Here is a 19,062-nt window from a genome sequence, read left to right as displayed (position 1 = left end):
GGAGGCTGCCTGGAGGAGGAGGATTTGAGGAGAGAGAGGAAGAAGCAGGGCCTGTGGACAGCAGTCATGTGCCTCATGAACACTTCCCTGAGGGGATGGCCCGGGCAGAGGGTGCACCCCTGGACGAGCTCAGGGCTCAGGTCCCTATGGAGAGCTGAGGATTCAAGGTTAGAGGGGTCTGATCCTGTCCTAGCTTTCAGTGGCGGGAGAGAATTTTCCAGAACTTTTTTGTTAGATTGGGAGAGGAAGTCAAACAGGCATAAACAGGCAATGGTTTTTTTGGTAAATTCCTTTATGTTGAAATAGTTGTGAACTATTAATGAATAATGAGAAAGCGATGATCTGGTTAACGTATTATTTATTATGTAACACTTCTGAGACAAAGTGCAATTCAAAACATATTACTGAGGATTCTGTATTAGCTGATCTTAGAAATGGCATAATCCGAACTTATTTTTCCCATTTTTTTTAAAATTTTTTGGCCATGCAGTTCGCTAGATCTTAGCTCCCCAACCAGGGATGGAACCTGTGCCCTCAGTGGTGAAAGCACTGAGCCCTAACCACTGTGCCACCACTAAAGTCCCTCCAGTAATCTTCCTGTGTAACCTCTGAAGAATGTTTCACTCCTATTATTTGGTTCTGAAAAACTTTCATAGGCAGCAACATTTTTACATTAGAAAAAAAAAATAAGTACGGTTGTTAGGCACAGGTTAAAAGGGGTGGTATGCACAAACTATACTAAATACAAATCAATACTTATTCAAACACACATGTGTACTTTAACCGTTCAAATAATCAACTTTAGATAAATTTAAAACATACTTCTAGAATCGATTTTAACATCTCTTTGCCTAATACTCTATGGAAAATTTCCTTTATTTCTTGGCAGCAAGAGCCTCAAAAATGGGTGTTACAGACCTGGATTCACCTAGTCCTTTTGAGAAATAAGCAGAAGAGGTTTGGGATCTGGTAAAAAAATATTATCCTAAGGGAAATATCTGCAGAGGAGCCCTGTGTCTACAGAGCTTGGGCCTGGGTTATGGGTTCAGCGAAGTCCACGCAACTGTGGACAGGAGGTGACTCGGGCGTTTCAGTCTGTGTTCCAGCCACTGGAAGACCAGGGTTGAGAGGGTGACAGATCCTGAGTGGTCTGAATCATTTTAAACTGGACCCTACTTGGTGGTACTCTCTGAGAAACAAGCATTTTTCTGGGTAGTGTCTGTCCATGAAAACAAATCAATCACCTCATTCAATGATTCAAAAAAAGTTCACTGTCTTTTGGTTACAGGCTGCCGACAGTTACAGTATCTTAACGGGTAGGAAAACTTTATTTGTAACAAACTTTTTATTTTGTATTGGGGTACAGCCGATTAACAATGTTGTGGTAGTGTCAGGAGAACAGAGAAGGGACTCGGTGCTTTAACAAACTGTTGCAGATGGCTTATGGTAACGGCAATATCGTATATTCACTCAACGACTTTTTCCCATTGACTCTGTCTTTAGGCAAGATTTGGTTCATGAGTTTGTGCTGCCCATGTCACCTGTTTTGGACTCAAGAGGTGCGTGATTGGCTACAAAGTCAGGTGTGTGTACTGATACCACGTGATACAATCATTAAGTTGCACGCTGAATTGCTGCATGTGGAAATGAGTTCCACGACTTCAGAGCTATACTGAACGAGACCTGTTTATACTTACCAGTGTCCACTCATATAAAAAAAAAAGAATCTCTCTCTCTCTCTCTCTCTTTCATGGAGGTAGAATCCTCCATTTTCATACCACTACAAATACGTTCTTTCCAACATCTTTTCTGCCAATCAGATAAACACTATCTGGGGGGGAATAAGAAACCATTGGCAGGTAAAACCTTTTAAAAACAAGTTTCCTAATAGAAATTAATTTAAAAAGTCTACTTCCAAAGCAGCAATTAGAAACGCTGTTCCTGTAACATGTAAATAATACTGTTATATCAAGTTGTGGATTTTAAATAAGTATAACAGTTTCTTATCTCTTTAAAAAATAATATAGACTTCTGTGTTATTTAATGGCTTCTCCATTCTTCCAATTCCAAGGAATACAAAGGTCTCCATCCTGCATGACTGAGTAGAAATGTGAAATGCAAAGGTGCATCCCTTGTAGGTAAGGCAGCGATTGTTCTAGAAGTCTCTTACAGCAATCCACCATTTGTATACTAGAAACGCTGGGCTCCTTGTAAAACTTTTCCAGACAGAATTTCTTCGTGGAAGCCTGCATCAATTCATTTTCAATGACTTTCAACCTGTTATGTCAAAAACAAAACATAGAATTGCTACAAGCTGTAACCAAATAAAACAACATAAAATGTAGAACGCATTTTTCATATATTGGGCTGTTAGTTTCTACTCTCAACACTGAAAATGGTCCTCCCGTTTTTTTTTTTTTTTGAATATTTACTTATTTGACTGCACTGGGTCTTAGCTGGGGCATGTGGGATCTTGTTCCCCAACCAGGGATCAAACCTGGGCCCCCTGCATTGAGGGCACACAGTCTCAGCCAGTGGACACCAGGGAATTCCCATTTCTTAGTCAGAATGGCTGCGATCCAAAAGTCTTCAAGCAATAAATACTGGAGAGGGTGTGGAGAAAAGGGAACCCTGTTACACTGCTGGTGGGAATGCAAACTAGTACAGCCACTATGGAGAACACTGTGGAGATTCCTTAACAAACTGGAAATAAAACTACCTTATGATCCAGCAATCCCACTGCTGGGCATACACACTGAGGAAACCAGAAGGGAAAGAGACACATGTACCCCAATGTTCATCGCAGCACTGTTTATAATAGCCAGGACATGGAAGCAACCTAGATGTCTATCAGCAGATGAATGGATAAGAAAGCTGTGGTACATATACACAATGGAGTATTACTCAGCCATTAAAAAGAATACATTTGAATCAGTTCTAATGAGGTGGATGAAACTGGAGCCTATTATACAGAGTGAACTAAGCCAGAAAGAAAAACACCAATACAGTATACTAACACATATATATGGAATTTAGAAAGATGGTAACAGTAACCCTGTGTACGAGACAGCAAAAGAGACACTGATGTATAGAACAGTCTTATGGACTCTGTGGGAGAGGGAGAGGGTGGGGAGATTTGGGAGAATGGCATTGAAACATGTATAATATCATGTATGAAACGAGTCGCCAGTCCAGGTTCGATGCACGATACTGGATGCTTGGGGCTGGTGCACTGGGACGACCCAGAGGGAGGGTATGGGGAGGGAGGAGGGAGGAGGGTTCAGGATGGGGAACACGTGTATACCTGTGGCGGATTCATTTCGATATTTGGCAAAACTAACACAATATTGTAAAGTTTAAAAATAAAATAAAATTAAAAAAAAAAAATCTTTGGAGTATACTTGATTTACAATGTTGTGTTTCCAGCAGCTATAGGGCAACTAAACCTAGTTATACATACACTTGTATCTACTCTTTTTTGGATAATTTCCCCAGATAGCTTATGACAAAGAGTGTTGAGTATTGTGCTCTACATTAGGTCCTTGTTAATTATATAAATTAGTGTGTATATCTTAATCCTAACCACCTAATTTATCCTCTCCCTTCAGTTCAGTTCAGTCACTCAGTCGTGTCCAACTCTTTGGGACCCCATGAATTGTAGCACGCCAGGCCTCCCTGTCCATCACCAGCTCCTGGAGTTCACTCAAACTCATGTACATTGAGTCAGTGATGCCATCCAGCCATCTCATCCTCTGTCGTCCCCTTCTCCTCCTGCCCCCAATCCCTCCCAGCATCAGTCTTTTCCAATGAGTCAACTCTTTGCATGAGGTGACCAAAGTATTGGAATTTCAGCTTTAGCATCAGTCTTTCCAAAGAACACCCAGGACTGATCTCCTTTAGAATGGACTGGTTGGATCTCCTTGCAGTCCAAGGGACTCTCAAGAGTCTTCTCCAACACCACAGTTCAAAAGCATCAATTCTTCAGCGCTCAGCTTTCTTCATAGTCCAACTCTCACATCCATACATGACCCGTGGAAAAACCATAGCCTTGACTAGATGGACCTTTGTTGGCAAAGTAATGTCTCTGCTTTTCAATATGCCATCTAGGTTGGTCATAACTTTCCTTCCAAGGGGTAAGCGTCTTTTAATTTCATGGCTGCAATCACCATCTACAGTGATTTTGGAGCCCAAAAAAATAAAGTCTGCCACTGTTTCCACTGTTTCCCCATCTATTTCCCATGACGTGACAGGACCAGATGCCATGATCTTCGTTTTCTGAATGTTGAGTTTTAAGCCAACTTTTTCTCTCTCCTCTTTCACTTTCATCAAGAGGCTTTTGAGTTCCTCTTCACTTTCTGCCATAAGGGTGGTGTCATCTGCATATCTGAGGTTATTGATATTTCTCCGGGCAATCTTGATTCCAGCTTGTGCTTCTTGCAGCCCAGCGTTTCTCATGATGTACTCTGCATAGAAGTTAAATAAGCAGGGTGACAATACACAGCCTTGACGTACTCCTTCTCCTTTCCCCTTTTGCCATAACTTTATACTCTAGGTCTATGAGTCTGTTTTGTAAATTACTTTATTTGTATCAATTTTTAGATTCTACCTGATTATCAGATTCCACCTGATAGCCTATGATACTTGTCTTTGTCTCTCTGACTTACTTCACTTTCTCTGATCATCTCTAAGTCATCCATGTTGCTGCAGATGGTATTATTTCATTGTCTTTTATGTCTGAGTAATATTCCATTGCTACATGTACTGCATCTTCTTTATCCATTCCTCTATTGATGGGACATTTTGGTGGCCTCCATGTTTTGGCTATTGTAAACAGTGCTGCAATGAACGCTGGGGTGCGTTCATTCCTTTTTGAAGGATGGTTTTCTCTGGATACGTAGGCTGCTTCTGGGTGATTCCAGGAGTGGCGCTGTTGGATCATATGCTAGCTCTAGTTTTCCTTTTTAAAGAACCTCCATACTGTTCTCCACAGCGGCTGTTACCAATGTCCATTCCCACCAATGGTGGGTGGAGGAGGTTTCCTTTTACTCCACATTCTCTCCAGCATTTGTGGTTTGTAGGTGTTTTGATGATGGCCATTCTGACAGGTGCGAGGAGATACCTTGTTGTAGTTCTGATTTGCTTTTCTCTAGTATTTCGCGATGTTCAGCATCTTTTCATGTACTTTTTTCTTAAACAGTTTGAGACTGGGTTCTTGAAAGTCTGCCCTGTTTTGCCACCTCTTTCAACTACCTACTGCAGGACATTTCTTGAAGGCAGGTGTCATTTACAGCCCTGTAGGCCTTGTGCATATTAAGTGTCCATCAGCACTGGTTGGAAGCTGTTGTTATGAGAAGTGGCCACACAAGGCCGCAGCATTTTTCACGCCCAATCCTGCTTCCTCGGGCAACCAGAGCCCTAGAAGTTGTGTTTCTAGATTCTAAATTGGAGTGGAAAGTGCCTGAACCAACACGGAAGGGCTTGTGTCCCATTACTTTTTTTCCTTTACCTATCACTCTCCGAACAAATCTTACCCCCAGCAAATCGCTGATGCTGAGGCTGCTGTCCTGAGTAGGTGGAGCGACTCTAAGGAAGGAGCTTGGATGTGGAAGCCCTACCACCAGGCAACATGGAGACAGGGTGACTTTCCACAGCTCTTCCAGCACAGAGCCGTCCAGCATTCGTGGGCAACAGTAGGCTTAGTGTGGGTGGAGGAGGGCCAGCCTGGATCTGAAGGTTGGGCCCTGCAGATCCCGGGAAGGGCTCATTTACATACCCATCCTCCCACCTCCCCCAGCCAGGAACAGTCTACCCTGGGGACCCACGGCCGCTCAGGCCCATGGGATGTGACAGCAGCGTAGCCCATCAGGATAGAGGGGTCGAGGATAGGCATTTGTATTGTCTCTTACCATGGAATTCGTATTTTCTACTGGAGTATAGTTTATTTACAATGTGTTTCTATTATGTCACACAAGTTGATTCCGTTTTACATACACATACACCTTATATTTTTTGGGGTTCTTTTCCCATATACGTTATTACTGAGTGTTGAGTAGAGTTCCCAGTGCTGTATAGTAGGTGTGTGTTAATGATCTATTTCATACGTATACTAATGTATACGTTAACTCCAGCTCCCTAATTTATCCCTCCACCCCACCTTTCTGAATACCTAAATATTTTTCAGTATTAGACGAGATTAGAATGGTAAGACAGGAAGAGGGCTGAGAGTACTCACTCTTCTCTCTTCTTCATGTTCTCTCTTGCCTGCTGGGCTTTGGTGAGAATAAACCACTGGAGGTTCGCTGGATCACAAAGGACTGGGATGTTAAAATGCCCGAGTTCATGCAGGCTTGGGGCATATCTGTCACTGTAATAAAGGATACATAAAAGGAAAAATCAGCCATCTCTCCATCCCGTAAGTTCCATCCCTGAGGAACGGTTTTATTAGTCTGATTAATGGAAAAGGAATTCATTAAGAAAATCCACCTTAAAGGTAGAGCAAAACTGCCTTGAAGTTTTGCTGTCCCCAAAGAGACACATTTTATCAGGATGACCACATCCTTCCTGTGGCCTTCCTCATCTGTAAGACGGGGGCAGAAACCCACTCCATGGTGAGGTTCTGAGAGCTAAAGAGAGATAATGCATTTAAGTTCCAAGCACAGTGCCGGAAGTGCACACTGCTGATTTCACATTGGTTTAATCCTATAGTTTTCCACAGGACTGACTTGCCCTGTAAGTGGCAAGGTATTTACAGAATGTTCAAGAAACTCAATCTTTCTAATCCTCTCATATTGACTTTTCTCATGTGTAAAAAGTGTTGCCAATGGAGGTAGTAACATTCCTTTCTTTAACTCCTAAGAATCACACACGGAAATACAAAACAATTTCATCCAATACATATACAAGCGGTATGAGTAAATGAATGAAAGTAATTGTTTTAGATACTTACCTGTTAAGGATCATTTGTAAACCACGCAGACTTCGAGGGTGAAAAGGTATTCGACTTTTCAAGAGTCTATTATAGAACACGTCAAGAAGAGAGTAATATTCTTCAAGTGTCAACACTGGCTGTAATTCTTCAATATAAACAACTTGGATGCCGCCGAGAAGATAGCTTATTTGGTCCTCCAAATGTGTCAGCCTCCTCTGCAGGTCAAAATAACTCGGTAATCTTTCAAAAAGCTACAGTATTTAAAAAAGGAAAAGGAAGGAATATTTAGTTTTGTTACTTTAAGAGTCCAAATTTAGGACTCCAATCAATGGTATGAGAAATTCTAACAAGAAAATTTTTTTCCTATAGGGAAAGTTCAAGTAAGTGATAAGAAAAAGACTATGGAATGCTGTAAATATTAATATTCAAAACAAACCACTGTAAATCTTAGGGACTTTTAGATAGGAACTGAAGGGATTGCAAAAGAAAATAAATACGTTCCAAATAAAAATAAGTCCTAAGTACCAATATGTAAATATTCAGGTAGAAATCTTAGTTTACACAAATTAAATGGTATAATGAAGGTATAATGAAATAAAGTCTATGTATTTCAACTCCAAGTCTATTTCTTCAGAATTTACTTTAGTTCAACTGAATTCACTTTGAATGAAGCATCTGTAAGTGAATTAAAGCACTAAGATGGGCCCTTGGAGTGTAGAGATTAAGAGTTTGTGCCCCTGTTTGTCAGGGGCTCATGGTCAGGGTGCAGGGAAACAAAACAGGAATCAGAATTCAGCGTAACAAATGCCACATCAGGGTGAAGGGACAGTTAAGCAAAGGTTCCTAAGGACATCTGACGTGACCAATAAAAGATAAAGAGGATTTAGAGAAGGTCAGATGCATTGCTAATTATTGGAGAAATGTAAATCTTAACTATCACAATGAGGCATCACCTTACACCGGTCAGAACGGCCACCATCAGAAAGTCTACAAATAACAAGTGCTGGAGAGGGTGTGCAGAAAAGGGAGCCCTCCTGCACTGTTGGTGTGAATGTAACCTGGCGCAGCCACTATGGAAAACGTCATGGAAATCCCTTCAAAAACTATAAAAAAGATACATGTACCCCAATGTTCATAGCAGCACTATTTACGACAGCCAAGATACAGAAACAACCTAAATGTCTCCTGACAGATGAATGGATAAAGAAGATGTGGTACATATATACACACAATGGGATATTACTCGGCCACAGTAAAGAATGAAATAATGCCATTTGCAGCAACAAGGATGGAGCCAGAGATGATTATACTAAGCGAAGTAAGACAAAGACAAATACCACAAATACCATATGGTATCACTTATATATGGGATCAATAATATGATGGAAATAAACTTTTTTATGAAGCAGAAACAGACCCTCAGACATAGAAGACAAACAAGAGTCTGTCTAAGGAAAAGGAGGTGGGGTGGGAGGATAAATTAGCAGTTTGGGGTTAGTATGATAAACTGCTGTATAAAATATCAACAAGGTCCTACTGTTGAGCACAGGGAACTATATTCGGTATCCTGTAATAAACCATAATGAGAAAGAATAGGAAAAAGAATACATATATGTATATATGACTGAATCACTTTCCTGTACGCCAGAAATGAACACAATGTTGTAAATCAAATGTATTTCAATTAAAAAAAAAAAAAAAGAGCAGAGAAGGTCAGTTGCATGTGGGAAAGTTTCAGAAGAAAAAAGCCTGTGCAAACTTGGAAGCATCACGAGGGTCCCCTCGGCTGCACTTCCATAGCCACCAACACCTCTGCTCCCTGCACTCCTGACCCCTGGCAACCACTGATCTGTTCTTTAGTTTTATTGTTTGAAGAATGTTATATAAATGGAATCATACAGCATGTAATCCTGTGAGATTGACTTTTTTCATATCGCACAATGGCCCTGAGATCCACCCAAGATCCTGACTGTATCTTGCGTAAGAGGAAGAGGGCAGCAGCCAAACCACATGGTAAGCATGTGTTTATAAGTATTATAAGAAACTGCCAGACTCGTTTCCAGAGTGCCTGGGCCATTTCACATTCTCAACAGGAATGGATGAGGGATCCAGTTTCTCTGCATCCCTGCCAGCATGTGGTGCTCATTATTTTTCACTTTGGCCATTCTGACAGGTGTGCGGTGGTACCTCACTGTAGTTTTAATTTGCATTTCTCTGTGGTTCTTTATGAGCTTATTTGTCATGTGTATGTCCTCTTCTGTGACATGTGTGTTCATGTCTTCAGCTCCTTTTCTAACTGTATTATGTTTTATTTTTTTATCTATTGAGTTTTGAGAGTTCTCTGTATATTTAGATACAAAGGGTTAGGGTTAGACTTTGTCAGATAGGTGGTTTGCAAATATCTTCTGTGAGATACGTGATATAAACAGATATTTCACACAATGGCAGATGTACATGAAAAGATGCTCACTGCCATTCATCATGAGAGAAATGTAAAAACCAACAATGAAATAAGACCACACACCTCTTAGAATGGCTAAAAATAAAAAGATGACCATAGCAGGGACTTCCCTGGTGGTCCAGGGCCTGGGATTCCATGCTTCTAATGTAGGGGGCATGGGTTCAATCCCTGGTCAGAGAACTAAGATCCTACGTGCCATGCAGTGAGATTAAAATAAATAAATAAAAAGATCACCAAAGGAAGTATTGGCAGTTTCTTGAAAAGTTAAAATACCCCAACACATCTGGCCGTTCCACTTTTAGGTTATTTACCCAATAGAAAAGGAAATATATGTTCATTTAAACTTTGTAGATAAATGTTTATAGCAGCTTTATTTTTAAGTGGCCATATGCTGACATAACCCAATATCCATCAATAAGTGAATGGAAAAACAAACTGGTATATATCCACCGGACAGAATACTTTGGGGAAATAAAAAAATTCTTGATACATGCAATAGCATGAATGAATCTCAAAATAATTATGCTGACTGAAAGAAATCAGATTCTCCCCAACATACTCTGTGATTCTACTCAGATACAAGTCTAGAAATGTAAACTAATCTATAGTCACAGAAAGCAGACCAGTGGCTGCTTTGGGAGGAGGTGGTGGGATGGAGAGAGGGTTTACACAGGGACATGCACATAATTTTGTGGGTAATGGGTGTGTTCACTCTCTTGATTATGGTAATGGTTTCACAGGTATTTACATACATCATATCTCATCAAATTATACCCACCAAATATGCACAGCCTATTGTGTCAATTATATACAGTAAATCTGTTAAAAAGAAAACCAAAAAGCCCAATAGAATGTAGGCCTTTAGGCTGTGCTTTAGAAAAGACTGTAAAATTTTCCAAATAAAAATGGACTTAAAAATCAGTCATCTAAGAATTTAAACTACTAAATATAAGACATCTGCTCTGCAAACAGCTGAAACTATGATTCAAAGTTTTTTTTAGTTTGCTGACATATTAGCAGTTTTCTGAAACAAAAGTATGTTGAAGACAAATCTTTGTTTGTTTGTTTTGCTTTTAAGCTTTTTCTTACTTTTGTCCAGTGGTGATGGACATCCATTGTTCCTAGCATCACATGGCCCACTGCACTCATCCCGGACCGGTCTGTAAATATTATTGTACATCCTGATGATAAAACACAAACCCTTTGGTCACTGTCCAGAGAGGCTTCATTTTTTTAGCACTCTGCAAATAATTACTTACATTTCATGTATCAATTCAGGAGTAAACTTGGTAGAAGTTACTGTTTCATTCAAAGAGGAGACCTAACAATTCAGCTGAGATCAAGTCACATCTACAAAGACTTTCAACAGTTTTCTTCTAGAATTTACAGATTTGTATAGCTGTTAAGGGATATGGATTTCGGAAGTGAATGGAAATTGTTTACCTTTTGCATTTTTCAGGGTTTCCAAGTTCTGCTGGGCTAAGCGGCCTAAACTGTGTAGTTGGCTGCAGCGGTGGGCGATGCCCCAGCTCCTCTGCCACCTGGTCCAACAGAGCACACAGGCCCGTTACCACCCGTGTCCCCCCAGAGGGAGGCGCACACTCACCCCCACCTGCCTGACTCCTGTGAAAGCTCCAAGTGTAAACACTTTCCTTATAAATCTGAGTTATCTTCAACAATTACAATTTAAATATAGAAGAATATATAAGTACTATGTGATTCTGCAAGCACAGGATAAAGGTGCTGTTACTGTATCCAAATAGTCATTTGGTTCAATATAAGAAAACAGTTCTCATAATGAAGGTTGAAAGCAAAACAGGCTGCAGCAAAATGGTCATAGAAGTTGAAGCACCAAGCCAGACGACAATACCGCAGGGAGTCCCATGAATGAATCACACCACCCTCTCCTTAGGGCTGTAGCTGTTAAATCTATTTTATAATAAACTTCAGCAAATAATTTCTAAGTTTGTGAAAACTTTTTAAAAAGTCATATGGTGATTATAGTTAATAATAATACTGTAATGCATTTTAAAGAGTAGATCTTAATAGTTCTCATCACAAGAAAAAAATTTTCCTAGCTATGTATGATGACAGATGTCAACTAGACTTATTGTGGTGATCGTTTTATAATAACTATGAATAATGAATTATTACGTAAAACACTTGGAACTGCTATAACGCTATATATCAACTATATCTCAATTAAAAAAATTTTTAAAAGTCATGCTATATAACATAGAACCAAAGAATACAACATTTTTTTTTTCTTTCCCTTTTTTTTTTTAGTTGTTCAGTCAGATGTGTCCAACTCTTTGTGACCCTATAGACTGTAGCCTGCCAGGCCCCTGTCCATGGAATTCTCCAGGCAAAAATACTGAAGTGGGTTGCCATTTCCTTCTCCAGGGAATCTCCCCTCCCCAGGGATCAAACCTGTATTTCCTGTGTCTCCTGCATTGCATGTGGATTCCTTACCTGCTGAGCCATCAAGGAAGTCCTTCTTTTCTCTTTTTAAACTCAAATACCAAACTTATATGATGGAGAAATACTGATTTTTTTATACATTATATGCATATGGAAAAGTATATTTTTCTTATAAGCCCAGTATGTTATTATGCTAAAACAAATTATTATGCTAAAAATGTCAGTATCTAAGCCTTACTTCACCTTATTAAATAATTAATTCATAATGGTTTTCTTAGATAAACATTTGATTAGTTTCATAAAAAGATAATTGAAAATTTAGTGAACAGAATAATTAAAGATGCGAATATTTAACTGTTAGAAACCTTTACCAATAGGTAACACATGTTTATTTTAATATATAAATCACGTTTTCTCATCTTCATTACCTGATATCTGACAGCTGCAACTGATGAGACAGTTCATCTTTTAAACGATCCAGTTCTTGTCTAAGTGGCAAACTATTCTTCAGCTTTTTAACAGCACTTTCCCCGTTGTTGTCTAACCAGGATCTAGAAAGAAAAAAAAAAGAGATGTACACTTTGCAATACTAACTATAATGCAAACATTTCTACTATTGAAAGATGTGTTCATTACCTTAAAGCAGTCCCAATGTTAAAGTGAGTTTCCCATCAAACCTTTACCAAGTTATAAGTACTCCTGCCAAGTCTACTTTTAGAGTAAACTCCTACTTCTAAAACAGGCTTCTTGGAGAACCGCCAGTACCTGTTAATCATATTTTAGTTATGACAACTTCCTTAGCCTATCAAAAAATTAAACTTTCATTACACCAAGCTTGTTACTAGATTTTCAGAGATGGGATGATTTTTTAAAAATCAAAGATGCTTCAAGGACTTCTCTGGTGGTCCAGGGATTAAGACTCCATGCTTCCAAAGCAGGGGGTGTAGGTTTGATCCCTTGCTGGGGAACTTAAAATCCTGCATGTCCCAGCCCCCTTTCCCCAAAAGGCTGAATATTTAGGAATTCCCTGGTGATCAAGTGGTTGGGACTCTGTGCTTCTGCTGCAGGGGGCATGGGTTTGATCCTGGGTTTGGGGATTAAGATACTGCATGCCCTGCAGTGTGGCCAAAAAATAAAGAATAATAATTTTTAAAAAAGCATTAAAAATAAATAAGTTAAAAAAAATTAAACCTCCCTTATGCTTATCACACTTTTCAGAAGGCTCCACTAGGCCTTCACTTACATCAGTCATCTCCACACGAGGGCAGGACTACCCCCTTCTCCAACTAGAGCAAATGATGTGGTCGTGCAGCCAGATGGTGAAAAAGTCAACTCAGAAGACGTACCGAATGGCACTGGTACCATTTAAAAGGCACTATTTCCTGATGAAGGAACTTGTGAAGGTAACTCTATGGATTCTAACTGGGTAGATCCAGCTTCTTCCTTGGTTTTCATCCTGTCTATTAGCACCCTGAGTTCTCTCTGCTCACCGCAGATCCTGCCCCCTGCCCACCTTTCTGCCCAAAGGCTCCCACTGCTCAGACCTTCCCAGTCAGTGCCCACCTCCTCCTCCCAAGTGGGTCTGCTGGTCCCTTAGTTTCTTCCCACCCAACTGAGCGGCCTGCTCAAGTCTCACCTCTCCCAACCTTGATCTTTCTCCTATCATGGGCTCAGTAGAAAGATGTTCTCTTAAATCTGCATTTCTGAGAACATTTACCTCAGTGAAGTCTTAAAAGAGAAAATGAACATCAAAGTCTGCCGAGGGATTAGAGGGGGACAGCTTTCAGAACAGAGCTGCAGGCAGCCGAGGTGGCCTTGTGCAGAACAGCACGCTCCACCCGCTCCCCGCTCTCAGGCTGTCTCTCCCTCAGTGTTATAATGGCCACAGCACAGGCATGCTGGCTCTGGTGCAGGGTTTCTCTTTCTCAAGGGAGGTCTGCATAAACAGGGCCTGGGTTGTGCCTGGGAGTGCAAGAGTGGCCGTGGTAGAATAGCAAGCAGACTCCAGGACCAGAGGAATATTTTGGGTGGAGGTGGAGTGGGCCCTGGGTACAGCTGAGAAAGAGAAAGCTCCAGGGAGGCTGGGGGAAGATGGTCTAAAGTGCCCCACCCTCAGGACATCTGACACCCCACTGGACACCTGTCAGTGAGTCCAGGTGTTATGATAATGGTGTAGAAAGGCTCATTTGTCCATCTCAAAAATGCCTGCCAAGTAAACTTTTTTGGGGTTCTTTTTAATAGTCACTTTAAAGGTTTTAAATGTTGTAATCAACAATATTTAAAAACTAATCAAGTGGAGGGAATTCCCTGGTGGTCCAGTGGTTAGGACTCCACACAGGGCACGGGTTTGATCCCTAGTTGGGGAACTAAGATCCTGAAAGACATGTGATGTGGCCAAAAAAAGAAAGTCAAGTTGAAACTCTCAGAACCAGACAAATATTTATCCTGAAGGCCTAAGAGTATAAGGAAGACACATCTAGTAAGGAGCAGAGAGATAAGCAACTAGAAGAGAATATATGAGCTTCTATGAGAACAAAGCAAGAATGAATTACTTCTGCCTGGAAGGTTCTACAGAGCAGGTATAAGTGACCTGGAACCTGAGAGATGGATTAGGTTTTCCCAGGCAGATTAGTGAGAGGGAAGGGCGTGCCCACCAGGCTAGCACACAGGAACTGTGAGAAGAACCAGATCACACAATGCCCGGGGGTGGGGTGGGGCATGAGATAAGACTGGAGAGGGATGTGTGTGTGTGTGCGTGTGTGTGACAGAGAGAGAGAGAGAGATCATAAAATGTCTTGCACATTGGGATAAGGACCTGGGATCTTGCACTCTTAAGTAAAGGTGTCCTACGTTGGTTTTTTTTTTTTTTTGGCCGCTGCAGGGATCTTAGTTCCTGGACAGAGGTGAACTTGGCCCCCTGCAGTGGAAGTGCAGAGTCCTCACCACTGGACCGCCAGGGGAGTCCCTACATTCCACATATTTTTGATTCACTAATTGTGTGCAGTTGTTAATAATTCTTCCTACTCCCCTTTTAAGAATATTGGTAAAGACTTTGTCATTTCTGCATGGTGTGTGAGAAATAAGAAAAGTAAAAATATCTTACTTTATGTCATGATTATTAGCTATTACAATTTTTCCATTTTCCCTCACTTATTAAGTAATACATATTAATTTACTTTAAATTAGGTAAAAAAAAGGATGATTTGTAGACAAATGAATTATCAAGCAAATACCATGTTTCCTTTTGGGACCAAATGTCTTAAAATGTGGACTGAAATAGAATCTTATGATTAATATATTCATGACCTGATTTTTTGAATTCTTACATTTAATGTATAAAATTTAAGTGGCCTAGTTTAACAATTTTTGTGTTTTGCTTCTAAACCCTGAGACAAAAATGAAGGTTCTACAGCTGGCATTTATCTGTCTATGTAGACATCAGGTCTATGTGACAGCTTCAGGTGAACCACGAAGGCACTCAGCCATACATATACATGCAGTCATTCCTCCCCATTAAAGCAGTTTTAAGGGGACTGCAAGGTCTGTTATAAGCAAGACTAAAACGTGTTAAAACGTGTAATGCTGTATCATTAATTTCATTTGCCAAAACTAAGAAAAGCTATGTAGCTAATAATGGGGTTTACTTCATTGTCTGACAAGATACATAGCAGTGGACACTGCATTTTGTCAATAAATTAGAATGTTAAATTTCCACCAACTTCAATTTCTAAAACAATGGTTTACTCAATTTATGTTATCTTCTTTGAGAGGAGACAAGTCAAAATGACATGATTTGAGCTAGTGCTGGTAATTATTGGGCTTTCCTGGTGGTGCAGATGGTAAAGAATCCATGAGAGCATCAATTAAAAAAAAAGTACACCTATGGAGAAAATCAAGAATTCATAGTAACACAACTCATCTACACTCAGGAATTTTCCTTTAAGACAATGTATCTCCTACTAAAACAGCAGATACTTTTATTAAGTCAACACTAGTGAAATTAACAGAGGCACTGTTGAAAAAAAAAAAAACACCCCCCAAAAAACAGGCCCTTTACATTCATTGCTGAGTCACTTCTACTGCTATCATCTGTATTAAGCTACTTTACATTTCCATATTAAACCTTGAGTTCTCCATACTGCGCCTACAGCACTTCACAGTCACACTTATTTAACGGTTCTTTAATTCAGTGTTAATAAAAATGCTGGATAGGTTTTATGAATCTGTGAAGCAGATTAGTATCAGAGAGAGAGATGATTAAAACATAGTCCCTATTCTTAAAAACTCTATCTATTAATAGTATAATATAATATAACGTAAGAGAGTCTTTTATTAAAGACTCAAGAATTTTACTGGATGAACTACATACAAGGAAGGAAATCGTACTTGGCTTGGACAAGGAACCAGTAAAAGAGCAGTTATCTTGGGGAACTGGCTTTTCCCAGTTCCAATCTTTTTTCATTAGTTTGCCAGCTGACTAACTCTGAGTTCAGGGACCCCGGAACAGTCTTTTCACAATGGTTACACATTTAGCACCAGGCCAAAACTGTACCCCATGAAACACTCAACTGAACCACAGGCTAATTGCTTCTCTGAATTTCTTTAATAGGTTATCTTAAGCCTCTTGACTTAATGGTGCAACAAATCTTATTCTTGCTCTTTTGCCCTGACTTATCCAATCCCACTTTTTTCTATACTGAAAGGTATAGGTAACACATTCCCAAGCTTTGGTTTATCTGGACACACTGTGAGGAATACCCTCTTAAGGGTGTAAGCAGAGCAATACCCTCTTAACGGTGTGAGCAGAAGCCTCATGGGCTGGAATCCAATGCATGTAAGGCTGAGACACTCTCTTCTAGCTCATACTCAAAACAAAACAATTTTCAGTGTTTGGTATCAAAAGGCAAAAAAAAAAAAAAAAATCAAATACCATTAGAAGTATTCTGGCCACTCTGAGTAGGAAGTACGAAATATCTTTTTTGTAATGGTTACTGGGTTAACTATATTGATTGCATTACTTTTCCTGGAAAATTAAACTTTTATTTTTATTTTTTCAATTAAAATTTTTTTATTTTGGATTCACCATACAGCATGCAGGATCTCAGTTCCCCAAGCAGGGACTGAGCCCCTGAGCCCCCTGCAGTGAAAGCTCAGAGCCTTAACCAGTGGATCACCAGGATCTTAGACTACAATTTTAAACATAAACAACAGGTAAGTAAAAACTCTTACATACGTTAGGGTTGTTTCTGTTCTCCAGACTTGCTCGAGGTCTTCATCAGGGTCCTTGAATCCAGTAAAGGAGTAGTAAGACTTGTCCCATTTGATGGGCCTGTCAGATGTCCTTTTGGCCTCTTTGAGAGGCTGGGAATGCACATTAGTATTCAAGCTTTGGACATGTTCAATAGATAAACTGCAGGAGTTGAGAATATACAATACTGTGCTTAGCAGATCTCTGGTGTGCAAAGTAAATTTGACTGCTCGAAATCCTAGAGAATATAATTCCCCCAAACAGTTAATACAGATGATTATTTGCTTTACTTTAAAAACATTTTTTTCACACAACATTTATAGAATCAAAATCTTTTAAAACACTCCATTACCAATTAAAATTCACCCTATTGAAAAATCATCTGTAAATGGAAACTGACGTCCCTTCTTCAGAACTGTACCATACTATCTTGATCTTTATGAAGTTCTCTGTCAGCTCCCTTTTCTAGTTTGGCACCAGTGACCCCGGGCCAAGAAGAGGATTGAGAATATTTTTCAATGCTGTTCATAAATTGTATCTCTACAGTCTAAGGAATGGGAAAGTTCTATAAGCAAATGTCCACCAAAGACAGTCTCCAGGGCTGAGGCCCAGGGGAAGGGCAGAGGCAGGGGAGGCTGCCCGGGGACGGTGGTTCGTGGAGGGGGCCAATCCAGTCTCAGTGGTCACAGAAACTCATCTTAAATTTTCTCTATGATTAAAGAGTATGTGCTTATACTCCCCTATCCCCATCTTGTGACTCAGTATTTTCAGAAGTGACTCAAAATTCCCCAATTTTTTAAAAGTCAGCACTTCACAATCTGATTTTAATACAGGTAGCCACTGTGCTCAGACTAGTAATCTAACTTGTTAAGTCAACAACAGGAAATCTACTGGATTCCCTCGCTACTTATTGGTTATTAAACTTGGCAGTAGTTGAACGTGTATCACTTTTCAATCAACATCCGCATCGGGTACCATTATTATCTCCTTTGAAATGTGAAGAAGCACAGGCTCAAGGGGTTAAGAATAGTGAGTGAGGGTTTACATCTGAGCTGACACCACGCCAAGCATTTTCCCCACTATAAATAACGTGCTGAACCCTTTTTCTTTAAAATTGTTTAAAAACTGGTTTTAAAAATTATATAAGTATTATATAAGTACATCCTTATTGTAAAATGATAGATATAAAGTAAAAGCCTCCTGTTGACAGGCACACAATTTTACTAAATACAATCCTAGTCAAGTACACACTGCCTTATATGGTAGCTACTAGGCATATGTGGCTATTTAAAATAAAATTGATTACAATTAAGTTAAATTTAAAATTCAGTTCCTGGTCACACTAGCTCCACTTCAAGTGCTCAGGAGCCACACGGGGCCAGTGCCGCTGCACCAGACACGCGCACGCACACGAGCGACATCACTGCAGAAGGTTCTCTGACACAGCACTGCTCTAGGCCTGTCCTCTGTGCTTTGTGTGCATGTTACACATGACATACACACTTATGTCTTTGCACACACACACCCCTATGGCGTGAACTGCTCCATTGAAACATATACACTCAGCTGTGTCTGACTCTTTGAAACCCCATAGATGGTAGCCTGGAGGTTCCTCTGTCCATGGAATTCTCTAGGCAAGATACTGCAGTGGGTTGCCATTCCCTTCTCCAGGAGATCTTCCTGAGCCAGGGATCGAACCCAGGTCTCCTGAATTGCAGGCAGATTCTTTACTGCCTAATCTTACACCAGGGAAGCCCCATATAAACTACACCATTCTGCATGTATTACTTTGAACTTGCTTTTGTTATTTAACCTGGGGACTCCTCCATATCTGTATGTACATGTCAACCTCTTTCGTTTTAGTAGTGCCATGCTAATCCACATAATGAATGTAGCATAATTCATTTTACACTTCTGAAACTGATGGGCATAAAAATTGTTCTTAATTATTCACCGCTCCATTCAAGGCTGAAATGTGCTTTTTTCGTGTCTTTGCCACTGATG

The 19,062-nt window shown here is 40.1% G+C and overlaps 1 protein-coding gene across 6 annotated transcripts in view; it reads right to left on the bottom strand.

Annotated features, from left to right (window-relative positions):
* Positions 1 to 341: 341 nt before the first annotated feature.
* Positions 342 to 19,062, bottom strand: part of TCAIM (T cell activation inhibitor, mitochondrial) — a 38,222-nt gene continuing 19,501 nt past the window's right edge. For 5 of the 6 annotated variants that reach the window (NM_001435152.1, XM_010817455.4, NM_001435151.1 and 2 more), the window contains 7 exons: positions 17,044 to 17,296; positions 12,239 to 12,361; positions 10,833 to 10,930; positions 10,479 to 10,570; positions 6,947 to 7,179; positions 6,233 to 6,364; positions 342 to 2,277 (listed from right to left, as the gene is read on the bottom strand). In NM_001435152.1, the coding sequence (NP_001422081.1) occupies positions 2,037 to 2,277; positions 6,233 to 6,364; positions 6,947 to 7,179; positions 10,479 to 10,570; positions 10,833 to 10,930; positions 12,239 to 12,361; positions 17,044 to 17,296 (1,172 nt within the window). In that variant the 3' untranslated portion in view covers positions 342 to 2,036. The remainder of the gene's footprint in view (positions 2,278 to 6,232; positions 6,365 to 6,946; positions 7,180 to 10,478; positions 10,571 to 10,832; positions 10,931 to 12,238; positions 12,362 to 17,043; positions 17,297 to 19,062) is intronic. The other variant, NR_198905.1, reaches the window with a different exon arrangement.

This window comes from Bos taurus, chromosome 22 (assembly GCF_002263795.3).
Source record: "Bos taurus isolate L1 Dominette 01449 registration number 42190680 breed Hereford chromosome 22, ARS-UCD2.0, whole genome shotgun sequence".
Lineage (NCBI taxonomy): Eukaryota > Metazoa > Chordata > Mammalia > Artiodactyla > Bovidae > Bos > Bos taurus.
Note: the sequence above shows the minus strand (reverse complement) of the source record. Positions and strands in the feature narration are given on the sequence as shown.